Source organism: Kogia breviceps, chromosome 2, assembly GCF_026419965.1.
Source record: "Kogia breviceps isolate mKogBre1 chromosome 2, mKogBre1 haplotype 1, whole genome shotgun sequence".
Taxonomy (NCBI): Eukaryota; Metazoa; Chordata; class Mammalia; order Artiodactyla; family Physeteridae; genus Kogia; species Kogia breviceps.
The window spans coordinates 127821-150382 of NC_081311.1; the positions used below are offsets into that span (position 1 = coordinate 127821).

At 49.6% G+C, this 22562-nt stretch overlaps 1 protein-coding gene across 6 annotated transcripts in view; it reads right to left on the reverse strand.

The window, feature by feature from the left end:
* Positions 1–22271, reverse strand: part of CYP2E1 (cytochrome P450 family 2 subfamily E member 1) — a 44871-nt gene extending 22600 nt beyond the window's left edge. For 5 of the 6 annotated variants that reach the window (XR_010838684.1, XM_067023584.1, XM_067023593.1 and 2 more), the window contains exon 1: positions 21259–21715. Coding sequence is in view for 5 of the 6 variants with exons in the window: in XM_067023584.1 (XP_066879685.1) it covers positions 21259–21700 (442 nt within the window). In the remaining variant the exon portion in view is untranslated. Of the gene's footprint in view, positions 1–21258; positions 21716–22031; positions 22101–22229 lie in introns of those variants that run through there. The other variant, XM_067023571.1, reaches the window with a different exon arrangement.
* Between the last annotated feature and the right edge of the window lie 291 nt (positions 22272–22562).

A 22562-nucleotide genomic window follows, 5' to 3' on the forward strand; every position in this document is an offset into this window, starting at 1 on the left:
CAGCATGTGGGATTTTTAGCTGCAGCATGTGAAATCTTAGTTGTGGCATGTGGGATCTAGTTCCCTGATCAGGGATCAAACCCAGGCCCCCTGCATTGGGAGCGTGGAGTCTTAGCCACTGGACTACCAGGGAAGTCTCTTTGTGGGTTTTTAAAAATAGTAAATACTCAAACTAGTGGTTTCCAGTGGGGCGAGGGAAGGGGGAACAAGCAATAAAGGGGTAGGAGAGTAAAAGGTGCAGATTATTAGGTATAAAATAAGGTACAGGGAATATAGCCAATATTTTATAATAACTATAAATAGAGTATAACCTTTAAAAATTGTGAATCATTATATTGCACACCTGTAACTTATATACTACTGTACAGCAAATATACCTCAATAAAAAATAGTAAATACTACAGGGCTACACGATCTGCAGTTGGTTGAGTTCTCAGATTTGGAACAATGGATACGGAGGAATCGAGTGTACAGAGGAGCATCTATAAGTTATATGTGAATTTTTGACTGTGTGGAGAGCGTTGTTCAAGGGTCAACTGTATTTTTCTTTCTGCACTAGGATTATGTCATTTCACTGCCTCTGGCCTCCACAGTTTCTGGTGAGAAGTCAACTGTTATTTTATGAAGGATTGCTTACACATGGGGTTCACTTTCTCTTGCTGCTTTCACGGTTCCCTCTTTGTCTTTGTCTTCTGACAGTGTGACCATGAGGTGTGTAGGTGTGGCTCTCCAGTTTATTTTACTTAGAGTTTGTTAAGTTTCTTGCATATGTAGATGAATATCTACATTCATATGTAGATATCTTCATCTACATTCATATGTAGATGAATGTTTTTCATCGACTTTGGAAGTTTTTAGAAGTTATTTCTTCCAATAGTCTTTCTCTCCCCTTCTTCTTTTCTCTCCTCCTGAGGCTTCCGTTATGCATACGTGGATATTCTTGATGATGTCCTGCAGTTCTCCGAGGCAGTGTTCATCTTTCTTTATTTTGACATTTTGGTAGTGTTTTCATCACAGTTATGGAGGAGCAGATTTTCAGAGTTCTTAATCCACCATTCTGGAAGTGCTTCTCTTGCCTCTCCCTTTATCCCTTTGTCAGCGCTTATTCAAGAGCTTTCCAGAAAACTTCCAGGAAACCTGAAATTGCTTTTACTATTGGTTAGAATGTAGCCACTCCTATATGCAAAAGAGGTTGGAATGTGAGCATTTAGCTTTTCCAGACTTTAAAAGGTGGATGTGTTCAAAGAAGAAAGTGATTGGAAATGGATGTTAGATTATCAGTTAATAGTGTGTGCCCTGCTATGGTTAGCAGTCTTCTGTGTATTATTCCAATTTTTAAAAACTTATATAAATACACACACACACACACACACACACACACACACACACACACGTTTCCCTCCCAGAGAATTACATCACAGTAATCACAAAATTATTTTCTTAGCAATAATTATACCACAGGTATGTATTTTTAGACCTGGAACATATAACTCTTCATCATTCATCTTAATGACTGGAGAATATTTCATTTTGTGAACATTTCATAATTTGTCGGTTTTGAGTTGATGAACAGTTAGTTTTCCCCCAATCTTTTGCCATTACAAACAGTGCTTCAATGATATCCTTGCACATGTATTTCTGTTCAGATGTGCATATATTTCCGTAAGATAGTTTTGTGAGAGTGGGGTTGTTAGATCATTAAGCATGCAGACTTAAGATGTGAATAGATACATAAAACTGCTCCTCAAAAAGGTTGAAGTACTTGAAAATCCTTCCATAGTAGTATAGGCGTGCTAATTTCTACACATTTTTTCTGACACTGGATGCCGTCAGTTACTGACAACTGAGAAAATGCTATCTCATCACTCTATTTTGCATTTCTCTGATCAATAAAGTTCATCAGCTTTTCACTCATTTATTAGCTATTTTAATGTTTAATTTAATGAAATATCTATATATTTTTCCTTTTATATTCGTGTTTAATATATTTCTTATGAGGTTTTTAGAACGTTAAAAAATAAGTATAGGTTTATTTTAAATATTATCATATTTTTATTTGGCTCATTTATGAAAACATTGTGGCATCATGGAGGGGGGAGAAAAAGGAAACTTTCTTCCTGCGCAAAGGCTGTGATATCGACCCAGGAGGACGGGGAGAAATTTGCTCAGTGTGCTCTCGCGGGCTGAGGGCGGCCTGCGGTGAGACTTGGAGGAGAATTCCATCCCTTTCCTGGCAGTCATACCGCGCCCAGGAACGTTCGGTCAAAATGTTGCCTGGTCCCTGGTCCCCAGTCAGAGGCCCCCGGTGAAGAAACAGGCGCCAAGCGGATCCCGACCAGGCCCTGCGCCAGGGGGTCCGGCACCGAGTCCCGGCCGCCCAGCCATTCTGATGGGTCCCGCTTCCCGGACTGCCGGCTGTCCTAGAACTCTTTATATATCCGTATCAAATAAATATTTGTTATTTTCCTGTTTTATGCATTGAAAATAATTTCTCCCAGTCTCTTGTTTGATTTGCCATATAGAAATTTAGATTTTTATGTAGTTAAAAATTTCAGAACTTTTTCTTTATGGCTTTCAGAATTTAGATCATGCTTAAAAAGACTTTCTCGGACTTTCCTGGCGGTCCAGTGGTTAAGACCCCGGGCTCCCAATGCAGGAGGCCCAGTTTCCATCCCTGGTCAGGGAACTAGATCCTGCACGCAGGCTGCAACGAAGACACAGTGCAGCCTAAATAAATATTTTTTTTAAAAAGACCTCTATCTTGAGATTACAAAACACTTCTGTTATATTTTTGTCTCTGTTAATTACTTTTTAATCGCGTAATTTAACACTTGTCTTAAATCAATGTGACCTTGTCATTTCTAAGTAAGATGTGCTGATTTCTCACATTATAATCATGTTTTGTTAAATGCTGCTTTATTTTAAAAGTTACTTTGATATATTCAACGCACATTAAGACTGGTGATTTATCTTTTAACGAATTGTACCTTTTGGCAGCAGAAACATATTTTTGTCCCCTTTGATAATTGTTGACACGTATTTTCTTTTGTTCATCCCAGCATTTTAAGATCTCTATGCCATTTTGTCCTTGAGAAGTGCCTGGTACAATCCGATAGCTTTGACATAATTAAAAATTCTTTCTTTTTAACAGGAGAATTATGTCACATTTATTGTGACTGCTGGTAAATATGGCTTTATGACATATATTCTTTCTTTATTATTTGCTGCATTTGTCATATTCTGTTTGTTCCTTTTCTTCTGTGATGCTTTGGTGTCTTTATGTTGTTGTTATTCTACTAATGATTACCCTTAAGTCTCTAAGTACACTTAGACTTAGTAACCTGAAGAGTTTAATCAATATCTTTTGATCTGAGCAAAAAGAGACCTTTAGGATAATTTTCTTCTCCACTTTCCATGCAGTATACCACTCTGCCCCAACTCTCAGGGATCTTAGATTCATAATATTAGTTTTACGTTTGCTCAAATGTATTTTCTTTTATTTTTAAGATTTATTTATTATTTATTTATTTAATTTGTTTTTGGCTGCATCGGGTCTTAGTTGTGGCACACGGGGTCTTTGTTGTGGTGCACGGGCTTCTCTCTAGTTGTGGCGCACAGGCTCCAGGGAGCCTGGGCTCTGTAGCTTGCAGCACACAGGCTCTAGTTGAAGCACGCGAGCTCAATAGTTGTGGCACACGGCCTTAGTTGCCCCGTGGCATGTGGGATCTTAGTTCTCTGACCAGGGACCGAGCCTGGGTCCCCTGCGTTGTAAGGCAGATTCTTTACCACTGGACCACCAGGGAAATCCCTATTTTCTTCTATTTTTGTAAGTCAGCTTTTGCAATTGCATGAATATTTACAGCCATCTTGTCAGGTCAATGTATCCCACTTGCTCGACTGCCAGCTGTCCTAGAACTCTTCTTTATGTATCAAATAAACATTAGTTATTTTCCTGTTTTATGTGCTGAAAATAATTTCTCCCAGTCTCTTATTTGATTTGCCATATAGAAATTTAGGTTTTTAATGTAGTTAAACATTTCAAAACTTCTGCTTTAAGGCTTTCAGAATTTAGATCGTGCTTAAAAAGACCTTCTCCATGTTGAGATTACAAAACATTTATGTTGTATTTTTGTCTGTTAACTACCTTTTAATCGTCTAATTTAAAACTTGTCTTTAGGGGCTTCCCTGGTGGCCCAGTGGTTAAGAATCCTCCTGCCAATGCAGGGGACACGGGTTCAATCCCTGGTCTGGGAAGTTCCCACATGCCGTGGAGCAACTAAGCCCGTGCGCCACAACTACTGAGCCTGCGCTCTAGAGCCCACGAGCCATACCTACTGAGCCCATGTGCCGCAACTACTGAGGCCTACGTGCCTAGAGCCTGTGCTCCACAACAAGAGAAGCCACCGCAATGAGAAGCCCGTGCACTGCAACAAGGAGTAGCCCCCACTCACTGCAACTAGAGAAAGCCCGTGCGCAGCAGCAAAGAGCCAACACAGCCAAAAATAAATATAAATAAATTAAATAAATAAATTAAATATAAATAAATAAAACTTGTCTTTAAAAAAAATCTATGTGATCTTGTCACTTCTAAGTAAGATGTGCTGATTTCTCACATTATAATCATGTTTTGTGTGTGTGTGTGTATTATTTATTTCAAAGTGTTTATCAAGCCTTTGGGGGAATTTAGGAATACTGCAAGAGGTGCTTGAATCCACATATGCATATGCATTTACTCAAAGAAGGGGTATTGGATGTATGGATGCTATAATGAGTCTCTGTATAGAAAGTACAATTACTTTCATCAGTTATCATCATGAGTAACGTTAACACATATATGTGTATACATATACATACATGCTCACAGATGCAAACACATAAACATATATGCATAGATTGTCTTGAAAAGTTTGAGAAATACTGATATCTATTACTGCCATGCACCGTGCTACAAGTGAGAATTTGCTATTGTTTTAGTGTTAGTAACACTGTCTTTTTCCTACTTTTTAATACCTTTTATGTTCTGTATCTATTGTTTTTACTCATGTATTTCTGGTTTGCATCCTAATTATCTGTAAATATATTTTATTTTATAACATCTTTATTTGTAATCATGTTTTATTAAAAGGTTACTTTGATATATTAAATGCACGATAAGACTGGTGATTTAGCTCTGAATGAATTATACCTTTTAGCAACATAAACATATTTTTGTCCCTTTGATAATTGCTGCCACGTATTTTCTTTTGTTCATCCCAGCATTTTAAGATCTCTATGCCATTTTGTCCTTGAGAAGTGCCTGGTACAATCCGATAGCTTTGACATAATTAAAAATTCTTTCTTTTTAACAGGAGAACTTTGTCACATTTATTGTGACTGCTGGTAAATATGGCTTTATGATATATATCCTTTCCCTATTAGTTACTGAATTTGTCATATTTTGTTTGTTCCTTTTCTTCTGTGATGCTTTGGTGTCTTTATGTTCTGTTGTTATTCTACTAATGATTACCCTTGAGTCTGAAAGTACACGAGACTTAGTAACCTGAAGAGTTTAATCAATATCTTTTGATCTGAGCACAAAGAGGCCTTTAGCATACTTTTCTTCTCCACTTTCCATGCAACATACCACTCGGCCCCAACTCAGGAATTTCAGTTGCATAATATTGGTTTTAAGTATGTTTAAATGTATTTTCTTTTGTTTTTTTTCCTTTTAATATTTATTTATTTGGCTGCACCGTGTCTTTGTTGCAGCACGCGGGATCTAGTTCCCCGACCAGGGATTGAACCTGGGCCCCCTGCATTGGGAACATGGAGTCTTAACCACTGGACCACCAGGGAAATTCCTATTTTCTTCCAGTTTTGAAAGTCAACTTTTTTTTTTTTTTTTTTTTTTTTGTGGTACGTGGGCCTCTCACTGTTGTGGCCTCTCCCGTTGCGGAGCACAGGCTCCGGACACCACAGGCTCCGGACACGCAGGCTCAGCAGCCACGGCTCACGGGCCCAGCCGCTCCGCGGCATGTGGGATCTTCCCGGACCGGGGCACGAACCCGTGTCCCCTGCATCAGCAGGCGGATTCTCAACCACTGCGCCACCAGGGAAGCCCTGAAAGTCAACTTTTGCAATGGCATGAATATTTATAGCCATCTTATCAAGTCATTATTTTCCTTTAAATATACACTTTACTGGTCTCTTTTCCTGTTAATTTTACATTATATCTTTTTCTTGGATTCCGGCTCCTAGAAGTGTAAAATCTACACTCAAACAGGTCTTACGGGGAGAGGATGGACTACATGTTTGGAATATTCAGTGAGCCTTTTCCCCTCAAGACTGCTGCTGGGCTGTAACCCCCACAGCTTCCTTGACCTCCCTCCATCGGCCAAGCTCTCCTTAGCGGTAGATTCTGTGGTGACAGTATTTTCTATCAGGTTGATTTTGTGCACTGACTTCCCCTTCCTTCTTACAAGAAGGACACACAACTATCCCAGAAGTTCCTTAAGAGTCAACCCAGTATCCATGAATCCTTCGACCACAGACGTAAAAAGTATTTCTTCTCTGGGCACCCAAAAGGCTGTGGATAAGCAAGAAGGAGTGGAGTAGAGTTGGAGCTGAAAATAGGATGCTCTCCTGGAAATTCCCTCTTCCTTTGTAGGTAGAAGGTTTGCGAACAGCCACATAGAAATATGGGCAGGTAGGGCTTCCCTGGCGGCGCAGTGGTTGAGAATCCGCCTGCCGATGCAGGGGACACGGGTTCGTGCCCCGGTCCGGGAGGATCCCACATGCCGTGGAGCAGCTGGGCTTGTGAGCCGTGGCCGCTGAGCCAGCGCGTCCGGAGCCTGCGCTCCCCAACGGGAGAGGCCACAACAGTGACAGGCCCGCGTATCGAAAAAAAAAAAAAAAAATGGGCAGGTAAGTATGTGACATTTAATACACTCTGAGCTAAAAAGAACGACCTTGACAAAGGCAAAATCTCTTCCAAGTAAAACAAAAGCAGAGAACACACAACCTCCCAGTGTCCAAAGGGCGAGCTGGCTTGGCCCAGGAACAGAATTTTTCACATCAAAGGGACTGGGGATTATAAGTGTGTGTTCTCTCATCTGTCCCCTGGCTCTGCATTCATCTCAGAGCTGCTGTTTAAAATTCCGGGAGCGAGCAACAGTTTCCCTACGTGCAGAAGAGTTAGGCCTGCGTGGTGGAGGAAGGGGCTGTCCTGAATTCCAGGGGTGTGGCTTCCGCTTACCGAGACTCCACAGGAGGTGCCGGCACAGAGCGGTGGTGGGGCTTGGCAACAGGAGGGTCCCCCAAAGGGCAGTGATGCCTGTGGAAGCTGGATGGACCCAGAGAGAGGAGCAGCCACTGCAGGACCCACCAGAGGGCCCAGAGGAGAGGCCAAAGGAAAAAGCCTAAAGCAAACTTGTCCTTTATTATCTTTCATATCATCCTTGGTACGTTGAGAATGTATGGCGAATTCCTCATGCAGATCAAGGTATAAGAGCAGTGAACACCAAGCACTCCGCTGCTAATCCCAGAATGACCACCTCACTTCCAGCTGCGCCTGCCTGCCTCTGTCCTGTCCGGGTGCTTCCAGAGGTGACCACTGCCCCGAATTTCCCTTCTGATATTCCCGGGGGTTTTCTTGCCGATGTTTTCACATTGTCTCATTTTTCTCATTTTTGAATTTTTATAAGTGATTCCATCATGGCCTCTAGGCGCCCTGTGAGCTGCGGCTGGGGGTCGGTGACCGGGACTGTCCACGACCTATCAGATTGTTGCCACGTTCCTGCCGCTGCAAAGAGTGATGCTCGGGCCATTTTCATGCTTACTTCCTGGAACACCTTGCAGGAGCATCTCTAGGCCGGGAGTCTCAAGGGCTACGTGATACATGACACCATGTCACTTCTTAAGTGTTTGAACCCATTTAACTCTTACCAGCATGTCCAAGTGTTCCTGTCCATTCACAACACTTAATACTGACGGAGTTCTTCATTTTTACCCGACTAATGGGCATAAGACGGTATTTAATTCTGGTCCCAATTTGCATTTCTCTGATCATGAATGAAGTAGAGAATCTTTTTATACATGTTTATTCATCAGACTTGTATCTTCTTCTGTAAAATGCCTACTCATGTACCTGCTCTTCTCTTGTGGTTTCTGTCTTATTCTCATGGTTTGTAAGACTGCTTTATGTATTGTAGCTAATGACCCTTTTTCAGTTTTATGTGTTGCAATGATATTTTCCCCCTTTTGGGGCTTCCTTTTCACACTATGGCATTTAAAAAAAATAAATGCATACTTTAAAATTATCGATCTTATATTTTGGAACTAGCACTTTTTTGGGTTTAAAAATCTGTCCTTGCCCGGGAAAGATCAGAAAGATAGTTGCCCATATTTAAAGTCTTACTTTTCACATTCACATCTTAAATCCATGTGGAACTGATTTTTGTGTACGGTAAGGGCTAAGGATAAAATCTGTTTTTCCCGTAGAGATATTAGTCATCCCAGGACAATTAACTAGGCTTTATGGCTCGTACATGCAATTTAAGTGTGGCACACAGACTGATGCCGTCTGTGAATGGTCTGCTCTGCCTGTGCTGAGACCAGGACAGAAACTGAGAGGAAGCAGTGACATAGAAACTTTGACATTGCTGTGCTTACCAAGCACATGATCTTTTTTCCAGTAAGTCACTTCTACTATGTTTTGAAAAAATATTGGCTCATAACAGGTTGCAAAATAACAAAAACCATGCAATACGCCAACTCTTTACCACAGATAGAGAAGCACTGGCCCGAATGAGGCCCATTTATGTAAATGTTCAGGTAATGCTTGAAAAGTTACATGTGCTGTGATGGTGAGGTTATTCAAATGTCTTTCTTGCTATTAAAAATATCTGCTTGTTGGCTTGACTTCATGATGGACAGAGCACTATTAATAGCTTCAGATCTCTCCCAGTAGGCCAATCAGTTTTTATTTTACAGACTTTGCGACTATTTTATCAGGTACATTGACGTTTGTATGGCTAACAATACCTTCTGCCTCATAGTCTATTTTGTTTGACATTGATGTCGCTACTCTGGTTTCCTGTATAATGTATTAAAGGCCAACTGGCAGAGACCAAAGGGTAACTTGTGAGACCAAAGGGTCACTGGTGGGGTTGCTGTTGGCTTACATACACCCGAAGCCTATCTCAGGGATGGGGGATTTGGGAACGAGACTTACATGTCTCACAAGAGACTACGGCCCAGTCTAACGATACACAATCTGCTTTAAATTTCATACCCCTCCACTGAATGGGGGGACCTCAGCTAATCATACAAGGAAACATGGGGCAATGAACTTGTCAGGGCCATGCTGTTCATCATCCAGAAGAGTAACGCAGACTTGCTGACAATCCATCTTCTCTCCTCCATCTCTAGCGCACAAAACGATGTTCAGTTTTTTCAAAGATTAGGTAAGAAACAATGGAAACATTAAGAGGATTGGGAGAAATATTGGCCACTAACGAAAATTCACATTGGGAGAAGTGATAAGGTGAAAATAATGTATACGAGCAAAAAACTAATTGATGAATCAAATCTTCATTGGATATTTAAATGGAGAAACTAATATAGAGGAAGCCCATTTGAGTAAAATTAAATGGAAAAAAGTTAAACATAGTTTATACAGGAAATTGACCAACATATTAGACCATATTAAATGAGTTCTAATGAAAAGTCATCAACGTTGGCACAATTCTGTTTTAAAAGTGCACATTTATGACAAAATGTCCTCTGAATTAAAATATCCTTACAGTGAAAACGCAGAGAATAAACATTCTGGCCCAAAGGTCTCCGGCCTTCCTTCCTTTTAAGTGTGGTCAGGGAGGAGAGCTTCAGCTGCAGTTGTGGGCTCCCTGGTTAAACAGCGAGGAGAGGGAGACCACTCATGATTACACATGATTACAATCATGATTACTCATGATTACACTCTACAGCCTGCATTTTTCTAATCTAGTAAGTAGAGTTGTCGGGCACTTATCTAATCCCAGGCGCATTTAAATTTGCCCAAACACAGTGTTCAATCCCAGAGGCACATCAGAATGAAGAGAGCTTGCAAAAAATACTGATTCCGGAACGCGCTAAAACGATCACAATGCACTCTCTGCGTAGGGGGCACGGGCACGAGGGAGAAGCCACGTGCGGCCGGGATGACGAGCGCCGCCTCGTGGACGACACCTGCCAGTGCTCTTCAGCGGAGAGGCTGGAGAGGTTGTACGAATGGCCCAAAGGAAATGGAAAGGATGAAGGAAAGGCACAGTGGGAGGGTCCATGATGAAAGAAAAAAGGAAAGAGGAGCAACGGGTCCAGAGAATACAAAGAAGCATGAAGGAAGAGTGTGACTAAGAGGTGGAAACAGTCCATATGCAAAGTCCGCCTCCGTCAAAGCGGAAAAGGAAGAGCAGAGCGCACCCAAGTCAGGGTTCCCTTTGCTGTGCCGATGACGGTGACGGCGACAGCGCCAGTGATGGTGGCGGCGACATGGGCATGACGGTGCTGCTGACGGTGCTAAAGGTAACAATGGCGATGATCACTCAGACTGTAAGAGGCATCCATCTCAGGAAACTAGGCATTATTTTCCGGGCTTAAACCACGCGGGGTCCAGACGCCTTCAAGATATTTAACGTATTGGGAGGGTTCATAAGCAGAAAGGCTGACAGTTTTATTAATAGCACCAGAAATAAAACTCTACCTAAAGTGCCAGAGTTTATATGTTGCTTTTCCTTTAACACGGTGGTTATTTAGGGGGATAATCTGTAATGCACTGTGTAAGCTGACGTGTGCCAGGAGGCAACCCTGCACAGTCTAGACTCCTGGGGAGCGTGTCAGGAGGCGACCTTTGCAGGGAGCTGAATAAGGAACTATCTCAAGAGTTAGGTCAACCTGCCAAAGTCCACACTGAAGCGATGCTGATGGCATTCTGTGTAAAGCTAGTGATACGGTGCTTCTGATAGTAAGGTTGGGGGTGTCATCCAGATACGTCGCAAAAGTTCTGCTTTTTCATTAGTTTGATTTCAGTTCCTAACTAAAGAAGATTGGGGGAATTCTCTTTTAACTATTTCTAACTCTTGATTTTTGAAAGAATGTGGAGTACAACACGTTTATATTTTATAATTTGCTAAGAGTTATTTTGTTGTTTTATTTTTCAAAATTCTCATATGTAAAATCGGCTTCTCTCTCTTTTGGTGTACAGGTCTCTGAATTTCACCACCAGTAGCTTTGGGTGACCACCACCGCTATGAGCAGGTACAAAGCAGTTGTATCATCTCAAAAACTTCATCCTGCTATTCAGTTACAGTCCGACAGCCGCCCGCCTCCTTCTCATAACTCCAGCCAACTGCTGCTCAGCTCTTGGTCACTATAGTTTTTCTTCTGATGGATGTCATATAAATGGGCTCATTGAATGTAACCTTTTGGGACTGGATTATTTCACATAACAAAATGCCTTTGAGGTCCACGCAAGTGGTTGTTAGTGTCAAGAGCTCGTATAATATGTATAATACGTCGTGGTTCTGCATTTAGATAATTTGAATTAAAATGATGAGTTGAGTTGTATCTTTATAAATCAACATTTTATTTGATGTTACTTATTATATTTGTACTTTTTCTATTTGAGTTGTATTAAATATTTAGCTTCACTGATTTTTTTAAAAAGTTTTGTGAATTCAGAACTTAAAATTTTTAACTGTTAATATTGTTATTTTGGTATTACTCAAAATAAATACTGAAACAAAACACTGTTATTGCTATTTTGCTTGGGAATTACACTCTTTACAAGAGACCGTGCCCCTCAAGGCAGTCTCTTAAACATTAATTCAGATCAGAAATTCTCCAGACTTCATATGTATTGACCTTTTTCAATAGAAGCTATAAGTGAACCCAGGCAACCAACATGGTGGTAGAGACAGAACATTCCGCTCAGCCCAAGTACACCCAGGCTCGGAGGGCCCTCAGCACGTTCACCGGGAAGAGTCTCGACGGGCTACAAGCTGAGGGATTAAACGACAATTGATTGAGTATCTGCTATCTGTCCAGAGAAGCAAGGGGGTGTGGGTCCCCCGAGGACCTTCTGATTCTGTGGTGCTGGAGCGGCCTTGTGAAGGGGGCTGCACCCTGGCCTGCTGGGCCCTGCGTGGGGCACATGGACCCTCCTCCACCTACCCCTGGAACCCCTGGAAGGGGAGTCTTTGGAAAAATGAGGAAAAGAGGCAGTGATTGGTGAGCATAAAATACCGTTGTGACATTCAATATCAATGCAACACGGGCAGTATTTAGACCTGAATCTAGGTGATCATTTTCTCCATCATCGAACCTTATTTCTATAGCGGACCCACTTTACCTGCCTTAGGGTGATCACGGCCACGTCTGTTTTCCTTCCTCCTGGGCATTTCTGTGGTGTCATGTGTGGGTCCCAGGTGTCGGCATCGATCCCCTGCTGGTCTTGGCAAGTGATGCTTGCAGGTGAGTCCCCTCAGCTTGGGAACAAGACCTCTCAGGTCCCCAGCCTTCTCTGTTATTTTCCACCCCCTCCTTAGAAGGTATTAATTTCTCCATCGCCAAGCCTAAGTGGTGGAAAGCACTGCCACAGTCACTGGCAGAGCGGGTCCGGGTGGGGCTGACGGCACGGGCTGCCCTCCCCTGGGGGCAAACCACCGGCCTCGCCAGCCTCGTGTCCCCGAGGTGTGAGGCGGCAGGTAGGGCCCGGGCCCTGCTAAGTGACCCTCCACCTGCATGTCTGCTCTGCTCCCCAAGGATTCCGATCTTCCTTGGGGTGGAGGGAAGCAACTCTGGTCTGGGCACCAGCCTCAGATTCCCCTGGCGATTTGCCTCTGGCCTCACAAAGCTCTGACTTTTTTGTTGTTGACACAAGGAGCAGATTTGTATTTTAACTCCAAGCTGCATGCTGACACTTTTCACTTTTTGCTTGTTTGCTTCTTTCGTGATAACGGACCACTTTATGACCTACTGACTGTTGCCTAAATGGTAAACGGGTTAGAATAAAAGAAACACTGGGAATGAAACATCGATCTCCCCGCGCTCTCCGAGGGGAGTTTTATTTGATTGAACACGTTTAGCTGAAGGGACCCGTGATTCATCTGTGAACCACCAAGAACAAGATCCAAGTTGCAGTCGAAGAGACAGTTGACAAGACGAAAAGACAACCCTCAGAATGGGAGAAAATAGGTGCAAATGAAGCCACTGACAAAGGATTCATCTCCAAAATATAAAAGCAGCTCATGCAGCTCAATATCAAAAAACCAACAACCCAATCCAAAAATGGGCAGAAGACCTAAATAGATATTTCTCCAAAGAATACATACAGATAGCCAAGAAACACATGAAAAGATGCTCACATCACTAATCATTAGAGAAATGCAAATCAAAACCACAATGAAGTCTCACCTCACACCGGTCAGAATGGGCATCATCAGAAAATCTACAAACAACAAATGCTGGAGAGGGTGTGGAGAAAAGGGAACCCTCCTACACATTCCCACCAGGGATGTAAATTGGTACAGCCACTATGGAGAACAGTATGGAGGTTCCTTAAAAAACGAAAACGAGAACTACCATATGACCCAACAATCCCACTACTGGGCATATACCCTGAGAAAACCATAATTCAAAAAGACACATGCACCACAATGTTCACTGCAGCTCTATTTACGATAGCCAGGACATGGAAGCAACCTAAGTGCCCATCGACAGACGAATGGATAAAGGAGATGTGGCACATATATACAATGGAACATTACTCAGCCATAAAAAGAAATGAAACTGAGTTACTTGTAATGAGGTGGATGGACCTGGAGTCTGTCACACAGACTGAAGTAAGTCAGAAAGAGAAAAACAAATACTGGATGCTAACACATATATATGGAATCCGAAAAAACGGTACTGATGAACCTAGTGGCAGGGCGGGAATAAAGACGCAGATGTAGAGAAGGGACTTGAGGACATGGGTGGGGGAGGGGAAGCTGGGACGAAGTGAGAGAGTGGCATGGACACATATACGCTACCAAACGTAGGGTGGAGAGCTAGCGGGAAGCAGCCGCACGGCACAGGGAGATCAGCTCGGTGCTCTGTGACCACCTAGAGGGGTGGGATAGGGAGGGTGGGAGGGAGGGAGACGCAGGAGGGAGGGGATATGGGGACATATGTATACGTATAGCTGATTCACTTTGTTATACAGCAGAAACTAACACACCATTGTAAAGCAATTATACTCCAATAAAGACGTTAAAAAAAAAAAAAACTAACGACAACAAAAAAACCCCTTAAAAACATGACTCTCTTCGAGGGTGGCGTCCGTGAGAAGCAGCCAGATGTCTGATGGCAGAGGAGTGACTGAGCGACGGAAGAAGACGTGAAGGAAGAGCAGGCGGCCACTGAGAACCACAGCGTGGGGAAGCCAGCGCGCTAGCTGCACACGCTTTAGGTGGGAAACGCACAGGAACACAGAATGCGCCCTGGTGTGTGGCTGTCCATCGTGCTCACATCTCTGCATGTGTGCAAAGAAAAGCTCTCAGTGGATATAAGCCAAGATGCTCAGGCAGCCTTTTCTGAGTGATAGAATAAGTGATTTTCATTTTCTTTCTGTGTTCTCCGAGTTTTTGAATGTGTATTATGTTGTAAGCAGAATAAGATCCGTAAAGGTTGCTTTCCAAGAGATTTGCCAGAGAACCAGTTTTACCAAGAGCAGCTCTGGTTTTCAGATGAGTGTGGAGGAGACGAGGGGTTTCCAGAGGAGGCAGGGGGCCCCTTCTGCAGGACCCTCTGGGCAGCAGCTCCAGCTCCTCCCAAACCGCAGCCTGCACTGTGCACTGAGCCCCACCCCCAGCTGCGACCTCAGGAGCACGGGGACCTGCCGCGGCATCGGTGGTATCCCCAGCGCACTTCACTCCCAAGATGCCTAATCAGTACCCTGCAAGTGGACTGAGAGGGCTGGGAGCCCTCCGGGAAGAGCTCAGCACTCAGCTCGGAATGGGATGCAGCCGGGATGCCGGGGCGAAGGGAAAGCCATGCTGAGAAAGGGGAGGTGCATCCTTCCCGAAGTCCCAGCCCTCTCTGGCTGCTGGGCTGGCACCCTTACTCTGCTCAGACCCTCACCTCACTTCCTGCCAGCTCACTCTTTCCTCCAACCCCAGGGACACCCCCACCACACACCTTCCCCCAGCCCAGGCCCCCGGGAGGTCCAGCGGGCACCAGCAAGCCAAGCTGGCCAACTCCTGGGAGCCAGTGGGCAGGCCCTGAACGTGCAGAGGGGCGCAGGGTGGGCTCAGACGTCCAGGAAACCCGTCTGTCCCCCAAGGCTCTGCCAGGAGTTGCTCCAGAACCTGGTGACTTGCCCTCCTCACTCCACTTCGCCCCAGAGGCCCTGTCCAGCCTCTCTGCACGTTACCCTGACCGTCTCCCTCATCAGGGCTTCCTGTCCAAGAGAGACCTGCACGTTCACCTTCTCCAGCCTCGTGGTCCTTGAGACCACAAGCGGCATCTCTCCTACAGGCCAGGGGAGTGGGGCGCAGGGGAAGGGCCGGGAGGTGACAGGCACTGCTCAGAGAGACTCCAAGGGCCCAGCACCAGAGGTGGCCGCAACAGGCTGGCCAGACCCTGAGGGCAAACACGGAGGAGTGGGTGGTAATCGATGGCAGCGCTGGACAGACCCTGCAGAGGAGGGAATCATAGGCGAATTAAACCTGGTCTTTCCCAGGATGCTGAGATGGGAGAGTGGGAGTCCACAAAGATCCAGATATGGATGGGTCTGGTCATTTGCAAATGGATACCAGATCCACACAGGGAAGAGGAAGCAGGGAAACTTATTCCCCAGAGAGAATGTGGGCACGGGGGGTGTGGCCAGGGAGGTGTGGTCACAACGGGCTTGGTCGGGGCATCGGGGCAGGACAGCTGTGAGTGTTGCGGACACACAATACCTGAGCCAGGTCGAGCACTGTCTGCAGATGAAAGGACGGGTGGCCAGGAGCTGGTTTAGCAGGGACCGCCCCCCCCCAACCACATGCGCACACCAGGAGAACTGTGCGGGCAAGAGGCCGTGGGTGAAGACAGCTGAAGACACTCAGAGCCCACCTCGGACCCGGGCAAGGCAGAGAGAGGACCAGAAACAGAACCTGGACCACGGTGGGCGTCTGAGGAATGTCTGAGATGAGTTATGGATGAAAGATTTAACAACTCTCTTTAAGAAACGAAGAAAATGAAAGCGCCCAGGTACACTGGCCTCTCCCCCCTCCCGCTCTCGCTGATATCCCCCCGTGGTCGGCTCGCGGTCAGCACGTCCCAGGGCAGAGGCCGCCAGGCTCCTCCTTCCCAGACTGAGCTGTGAGGAGCCCTGCCTGTGCTGAAGGAAAGAGACACACACTGGGGACCCCCAGCGATTCCTTAGAGCCCCCAGGACTTCTGGGCCCTGGCTTCTTGCTGCACCGCAAGGCCAGAGGGTCAGACAAGGACGGGGCGGCAGGCGGGGGGCATCTCCTCCCACCTGGCCGCTCAGTCCCTGCCACCACCGCCGACAAGGCACTGGAGGGACTCTGCACAGCCGCGGAAAGAAACCCCAATAAAATCCCGGGGCCCTCCCGAAACTCCAAGTCCACCCGTGAGAAGACTCCAGTCTAAGGAACAACTTGGAAGGGACGACCAAGCACCCTAACGCCAAGCGTGCGACAGGAGTGAGGGTCCCGGACACACGGAGGGTGGCGCTCAGGGTCTTAGATGTGGGGGCTGTGGCTGGAGCAGAGCCCTGGGCGTAGGAGCAGTACAGCAGGAAAAGCGCCAGGGACCCCAAGGCGCAGAGGTGCACACCCGTGGCGTTCGGGGGGCCCCACCCTCCGCATCCCCCTCCTCGGGGCCATGCTCGGGCTCCTCAGCATCGTCTTCCAGCACCAGGGCCCGGGACGCTTGAGGCCCCTCATCTTTCTGCCCCCTGGGGAGACGTGGGGGCAGCTCCAACGTCCTCGTAAACACCTTCCGAGGGCAGATTCCCCAACGTTTCGGAACCTGCAAAGGCCACACCAGAACCTTTTAGCAGAGACGCTCCCAGCAGTTTAAGCCCGCCTGCAGGGCCCCTGTGGGGTGTCTCATGCATGCCAGGACCCTCTGGACCCTGGGCTCCTCTGCCACAGTTCCCCACTGAGAGCAACGTCCCCCACCAGTGGCCACATGCTGCACACCAGGTCCTGGGTGGGAGAGGTCCCCAGCTACGCAGCAACAGAGGGATCCGGATACACCTGGAGCCCTGTTCTCCCACCCAGGCAGCCCCGGGACTGCAGGTTTCCCCATCCGGCCCCTCTCAGAAGCAGAGCAGGGCCCACGGTCCCCTGTTAACAACAACTCATGGGTCTACTTCATAGGAAGCCACCATAGGCCGGGGCGGGGGTGGGGGGTGCGGACACAGAGAGGATTTGTGTGGGCTAGGGTCTCAGAGCCCCCCCTACCAGCCTCCCCCGCCCCAGGTCCCGGTGTTAACCCCACCAGCCATGCCCACCTACCCCCACAGGCTCCTCTGCCCCGGAACCACTGTGCCCCCAGGACCAGCGAGAGGACAACCAGGAGCGTGCCGAGGACCAGGCTGAAGGTCACGGACAGAGTCTGGCCTTCAGGGCAGCTAGAGGGGCCAGAGGACGGCCTGTAGGAACAGTGAGAGGTGGGGTCTTCCCTGTATGCCTGCTCTGCCTGCGGTGTTGTGGCCTTGGGCTGGGCCACCTGAGCCTCTCAGGAGGTGGAGGGGCGCCCAGAGGAGACAGGGCCCTGTGCTTCTCCCCACCCAGGGCTGAAGCCAGGAGGGTGTCGGGAGGGAGGGGCCAGGAGGGCAGCTCCTAGGGTCCTGACTGCTTTGGACTCAGAGCCAGTATCTAAGAGGACGCAGTATACCGGAGCCGACCCACCCTCGCCCCAGTCGGCAAGGGAAAGGCCCAGAGCAGTGGCCTGGCAGGGCCTGGGCTTGCTGTCCCTCCCTGGGATCTCCACCCACCTGGTACAAGGGGACCCTCAGAGAAGGGCATCTCCAGCATGGCGGTCCTGCGCTTCCTGACCTCTGCCCACCAGCCAGGGGAGGCGCTGACAGAGGCATGGCATCCACAGGAGACTCCAGGGCACCCCCGGGGCAGAGCCCCCCGCAGGGCCCCTCTGGGTGGGGCGGGACAGGAGGACAGGAGCTGAGGCCTGAGGAGGCACACACGTACCTGATGCTGGGGGCAGGGTTAGGGACCCTCTGTCACCTGCAGGGGAAATGGGCCGGATCCGAGAGCCAGACTCAGCCGAAGGCAGCCCAGACCTTCACGCAGCCCCTCGGAGCAGCATCGCAGCCCCTCAGCCTGAGATAGAGCTCATGAAGGCGGCCTGTGCCCCAGCGCCCAGAGGCACGGGCGCCGGACAGCGTCAGGGCTGGGTTCTGGAGCACCCAGGGTGGAGGGGGGCCTCCAAAGGAGCCAGCCTGGCACCCATCCCCAGTGTGAGCGTGTAGTAAGTCATGTAGTAAGTAGAGCAGAATATCACCACACAGTAGAGAATGAGACAACCCTCTAAAATTATGTCACATGGCCTGTAATTCACCAAGAAAGATACACATACGGGGGATAAATCGAGGAATTTGGATATGAATTGCATCTGACAGGACCGTAACTAATTAAAACAAACTTTAAAAAACAGCAGAAGGAGGGCTTCCCTGGTGGCGCAGTGGTTGAGAATACGCCTGCCGATGCAGGGGATACGGGTTCGTGCCCCGGTCCGGGAAGATCCCACATGCTGCGGAGCGGCTGGGCCCGTGAGCCATGGCCACTGAACCTGTGCGTCCGGAGCCTGCGCTCCGCAATGGGAGAGGCCACAACAGTGAGAGGCCCGCGTACCAAAAATAAAAAAATAAAAAAATAAAAACAGCAGAAGGAACTACATCTGTGATAGATTACAAAAAGGGCCACTAAGATCCCTGCCTGTATCCATGCCTCCGGCACTGAGTCTATTTCCCGGCCTTGCATCTGGGCCGGCCTTGGGACTTCGGCCAACCAAATGAGTCGGGTAAGAGTGACCAGTGGCTTCCACACCTGGGCCTCAAAGTGCCTTGCCTGCCTCTTCTCCCACCTTTGGAACCCTGCTGCCAGGCTGAACCGTGACGACACAGCATCCCCACCCCGCCAACAGCCCGTCCCCCAGCAGAGGCCTGACAGCCAGCAAGTGCCCGCAGCACAGAGGAAGGAGCAACTTCAGGGAAACTGAAAACAGAGTGGAAGTTAAGATGTACAGCTAGGAACAGGAAGACCAGAAGTGACAGCAAAACAAAGCAGCCATGTGGACAGCACCTAGAGATGCCTTCTCAGGAAGCATGAGAAAAGAGCAGAGCCCCCTCCCACCAATAAATTCAAACGATGGGGAAGAGCCAAAACAATGAGCCTGTTACCAAAAAAGAAATGCGATGACTGAAATAGACACAATCATCTAAGACAGCCGAGAAAGTCGAAGAAAACTTTCCTAAAGCAAAAACAGGAGCCAAAATCAATGAGAAGAGGCCACACTGGGCTGCCCACCCCGCCCCGAGGGATGCCTGGAGATGCCAGAGGAGGCAGGACTGGCCAGACGCCCCGAGCATGTGACGAAATCCCATCATCAAGAATAATCACACCCAGACAAGATCCACCGAAAAAACCTCAGATTTGTATGAGCCGAAACACCAGCAACCTTCGTGCACTGCCTTAAAAATACTCCGGAAAAAGTCATCCAGCGCACTAAAATATGGATCAAAATTAAGAATTCAAGACAGGGAACTCTCAAGCGCAGATGTGAGATGAGCTTGTGAGGAGGCGAGGAAGCGCCCAGGCAGTGCTCTGCCCCGGGACCACAGCAACAGGGGAGCGGACCGCGTCACACCCCAGGCCCCCGACCCACAGCGCCGCACAGAGGAGGGTGTGAGTCACGCAGCATCCCTGCAGCAAGAGGGCACTGAAGGAGCGAAGTGAGAAGTCTCCCAAACCAGGAAGGGAACAGCCCTGCAGGGTCCCGCGGAACCCGAGGAAAGCGCGTGGGCATTATTTTACGCACTCACAGCGCTGCCACTGGAAACCGAGCCGCGCTGGGAAGGCACTCAGGTCTCAGCACCCACCTTGTGCCCACAGTCGTTCCAGCCCCAACCCCCCGACAGGCGCCGCCACAGCGCAGACTCGTGGCCCTCACAGCCCAGCTCGTCCATCCAGACGCGCCTGGCCCGGCCTCCGAAGCGCGCGGCCCCAGCCCAGCTGCCGGCGGACCACGTGGGCGTCCCCAGGTCCCAGCCGTCGCCACACACGGTGCCCCACGCGCCCCCCTGAAGCACCTCCACGCGCATGAGCCCCGAGCCCCGGCCGAAGTGGGCGCCCCGGGTGTGGACACGGCCACGCCGCGCTGCAGCTCCCGGCACACCACGTGGGCCATGGGCAGGCCCAGGTCAGGCCGCACCTCACCTCCAGGTGCCCAGCGCAGGGGTGGTCGCCAGCCGGGCCTCCATGTGTCCTGGGGGAGGAGACAAACCCTGGTAGGGACAGGTGCCTCAGGTAACAGCTCAGCCTGGAGCCCCACCCGTGGACCCTGAGAGGTGCCAGCCAGAGTGAACCATCTGCACCCAGCAGTGGGCCTGCCAGCCAGTGGGCAGGAACTGATGGCCGGAGGCCCGCTGGGTCCCCACCCAGAACAGAGCTCACAGGGGCCACACAACCTCTGCCTGCCCAGGCAGAGGCATCAAGGCCCTCCAGGTCGCAGAGGCAAGGTCAGATCACCCTTCAGGCCACAGAGCACTGCCCCCTTGGGGGCACCAAGGAGAGCGGACAGGTTACCTCGTTTTCACGCAGAAAATAGCCAGGATCTAAGAGGCCCGATTCACTCTCACAGACTAGAGACGCGGCTGAGAAGGAAACTCACTACCCAACCCTGGCTTGCGTTAAGACACACAACAGTCACAGCCAGAATTGCACAGACGCCGCAGCCCGCCAGGGCCCCACCCGCCCGGGGCTTCGGAGCCCACACCTCAGGGTCCTGCACACCCGGAGCTGCTGGTGAGGCACCCGCTGTGAGCGCCCACCCCACCCCGTGCCGTGCCCTCAGAACCTCTAGGTCTCTGTCCAAAGTGGGCATGAGCTACAGAGAGTCAGGCCTTTGGGAGACCCTCGCAGGGCGCCACCCCGCTGCTGCCGCCCTCCCCCCCCCACCCGCTCCCTGCTGTCCCTGAACCCCCGCAGCGTGGAGGAACGGCCTCACCTGAGCAGATCACCTGGGCATCTCGCCGGAAGCCGCGGCCACTGCGGAACTTGTTGTTCAGTCCGCGCAGTTCCGGATGGTCTGCTCGGTGCCCCCGCAGGTCATGTACTTCCTGGCGACGCCCCCATCTCGGCGGCGGGCCTGCAGCGCCGGGCCGCGCCCTAGCTCCCAGCAGAACACCGTGGCCTCCTCCTGGTGCGGGCCGCAGAGGCGGTCGACCCCGTTCACATTCCTGATTCCGGGGAGACCCGCACGGGGGCTTTGGCCCTTCACCAGCCGGACCTCCCGGAAAGTGCCGTCTGCAAAGCGCACGCAGCACTGCGCACGGCGCAGGCTCTGTCAGCCATGCAGCCTCGGTGACCGGCCGTGCCCACCAGGCGCCCGCCCTGGGCCCAGGCCCGCCCTGCACCTCCCCTGAGGGCGTCAGCGCCCTCTGGAACATCCTCACCGGTTTTTCAACACAGGCACTTGCATCCCTGCTTTGCTCTGGGGCCCACAGACCCTGCTGCGGGTCAGCTCAGAGACGGGACGTAAAGCGCCCAGACACAGCTGAAGACCCTTTAGACCTGCAGGGAAAGCATTCGCGTTGGCAACGGTGATGAGATGTCTGCGCGGCCGCTGGGGCCCCACTCCTCTGCCTGCCTCTCCACCCACTCACCGCTCTTCTACCTGCTGGTTCGTTCCCTCTCAGATTCCGGGGAGCCCCGCACGGGGGCTTTGGCTTTCCCCGGACAGCAGACCCCATGCAGCAGGGTTCTGTACGGTTTACTCACAGCTACGTCCCCAGTACCCAGAGCACTGCTTTGTAAATAAGGTATTTGTTGCGCAAGTAAACAGGACGCCTAACACAGGAGGAATGGAGAGATGAGAGTTGGCCTGTCTTAAGGGGTCAGATGGTTCTGGGGCCCCCACCAGAGAACCCCACCCCCGACCCTCCCTTCTCCTCCCCCCACCCCGGGCCCGTGACTTACTGGAACACAGAGCGACCACACCCATTCGTAGGGGCACTGGCTCCGCCTACGCCCCCAGGCTGCAGCCCCAGAGAGAGGACTCATCGCCCCTGCAGGACACGTTGTGGAGCCAGGGCCGCACCACCTCTCCAGGCAGCGGGACGTATTTGGGGGCGCGCACGGCACAGCCGCAGCCCGGCTGCCTGCAGACCGCAGACGCTTCGTTCAGTGTCCACTCCTGGTTCCACACGTGTCCGCACTCCCCTGCGCGCCGGACCAGCAGCACCCCGTCACGCGGACCGCGCCTGTAGGCCGGCCTCAGCTCGCTGGGTCCACCTGCAGACGGAACAGGCC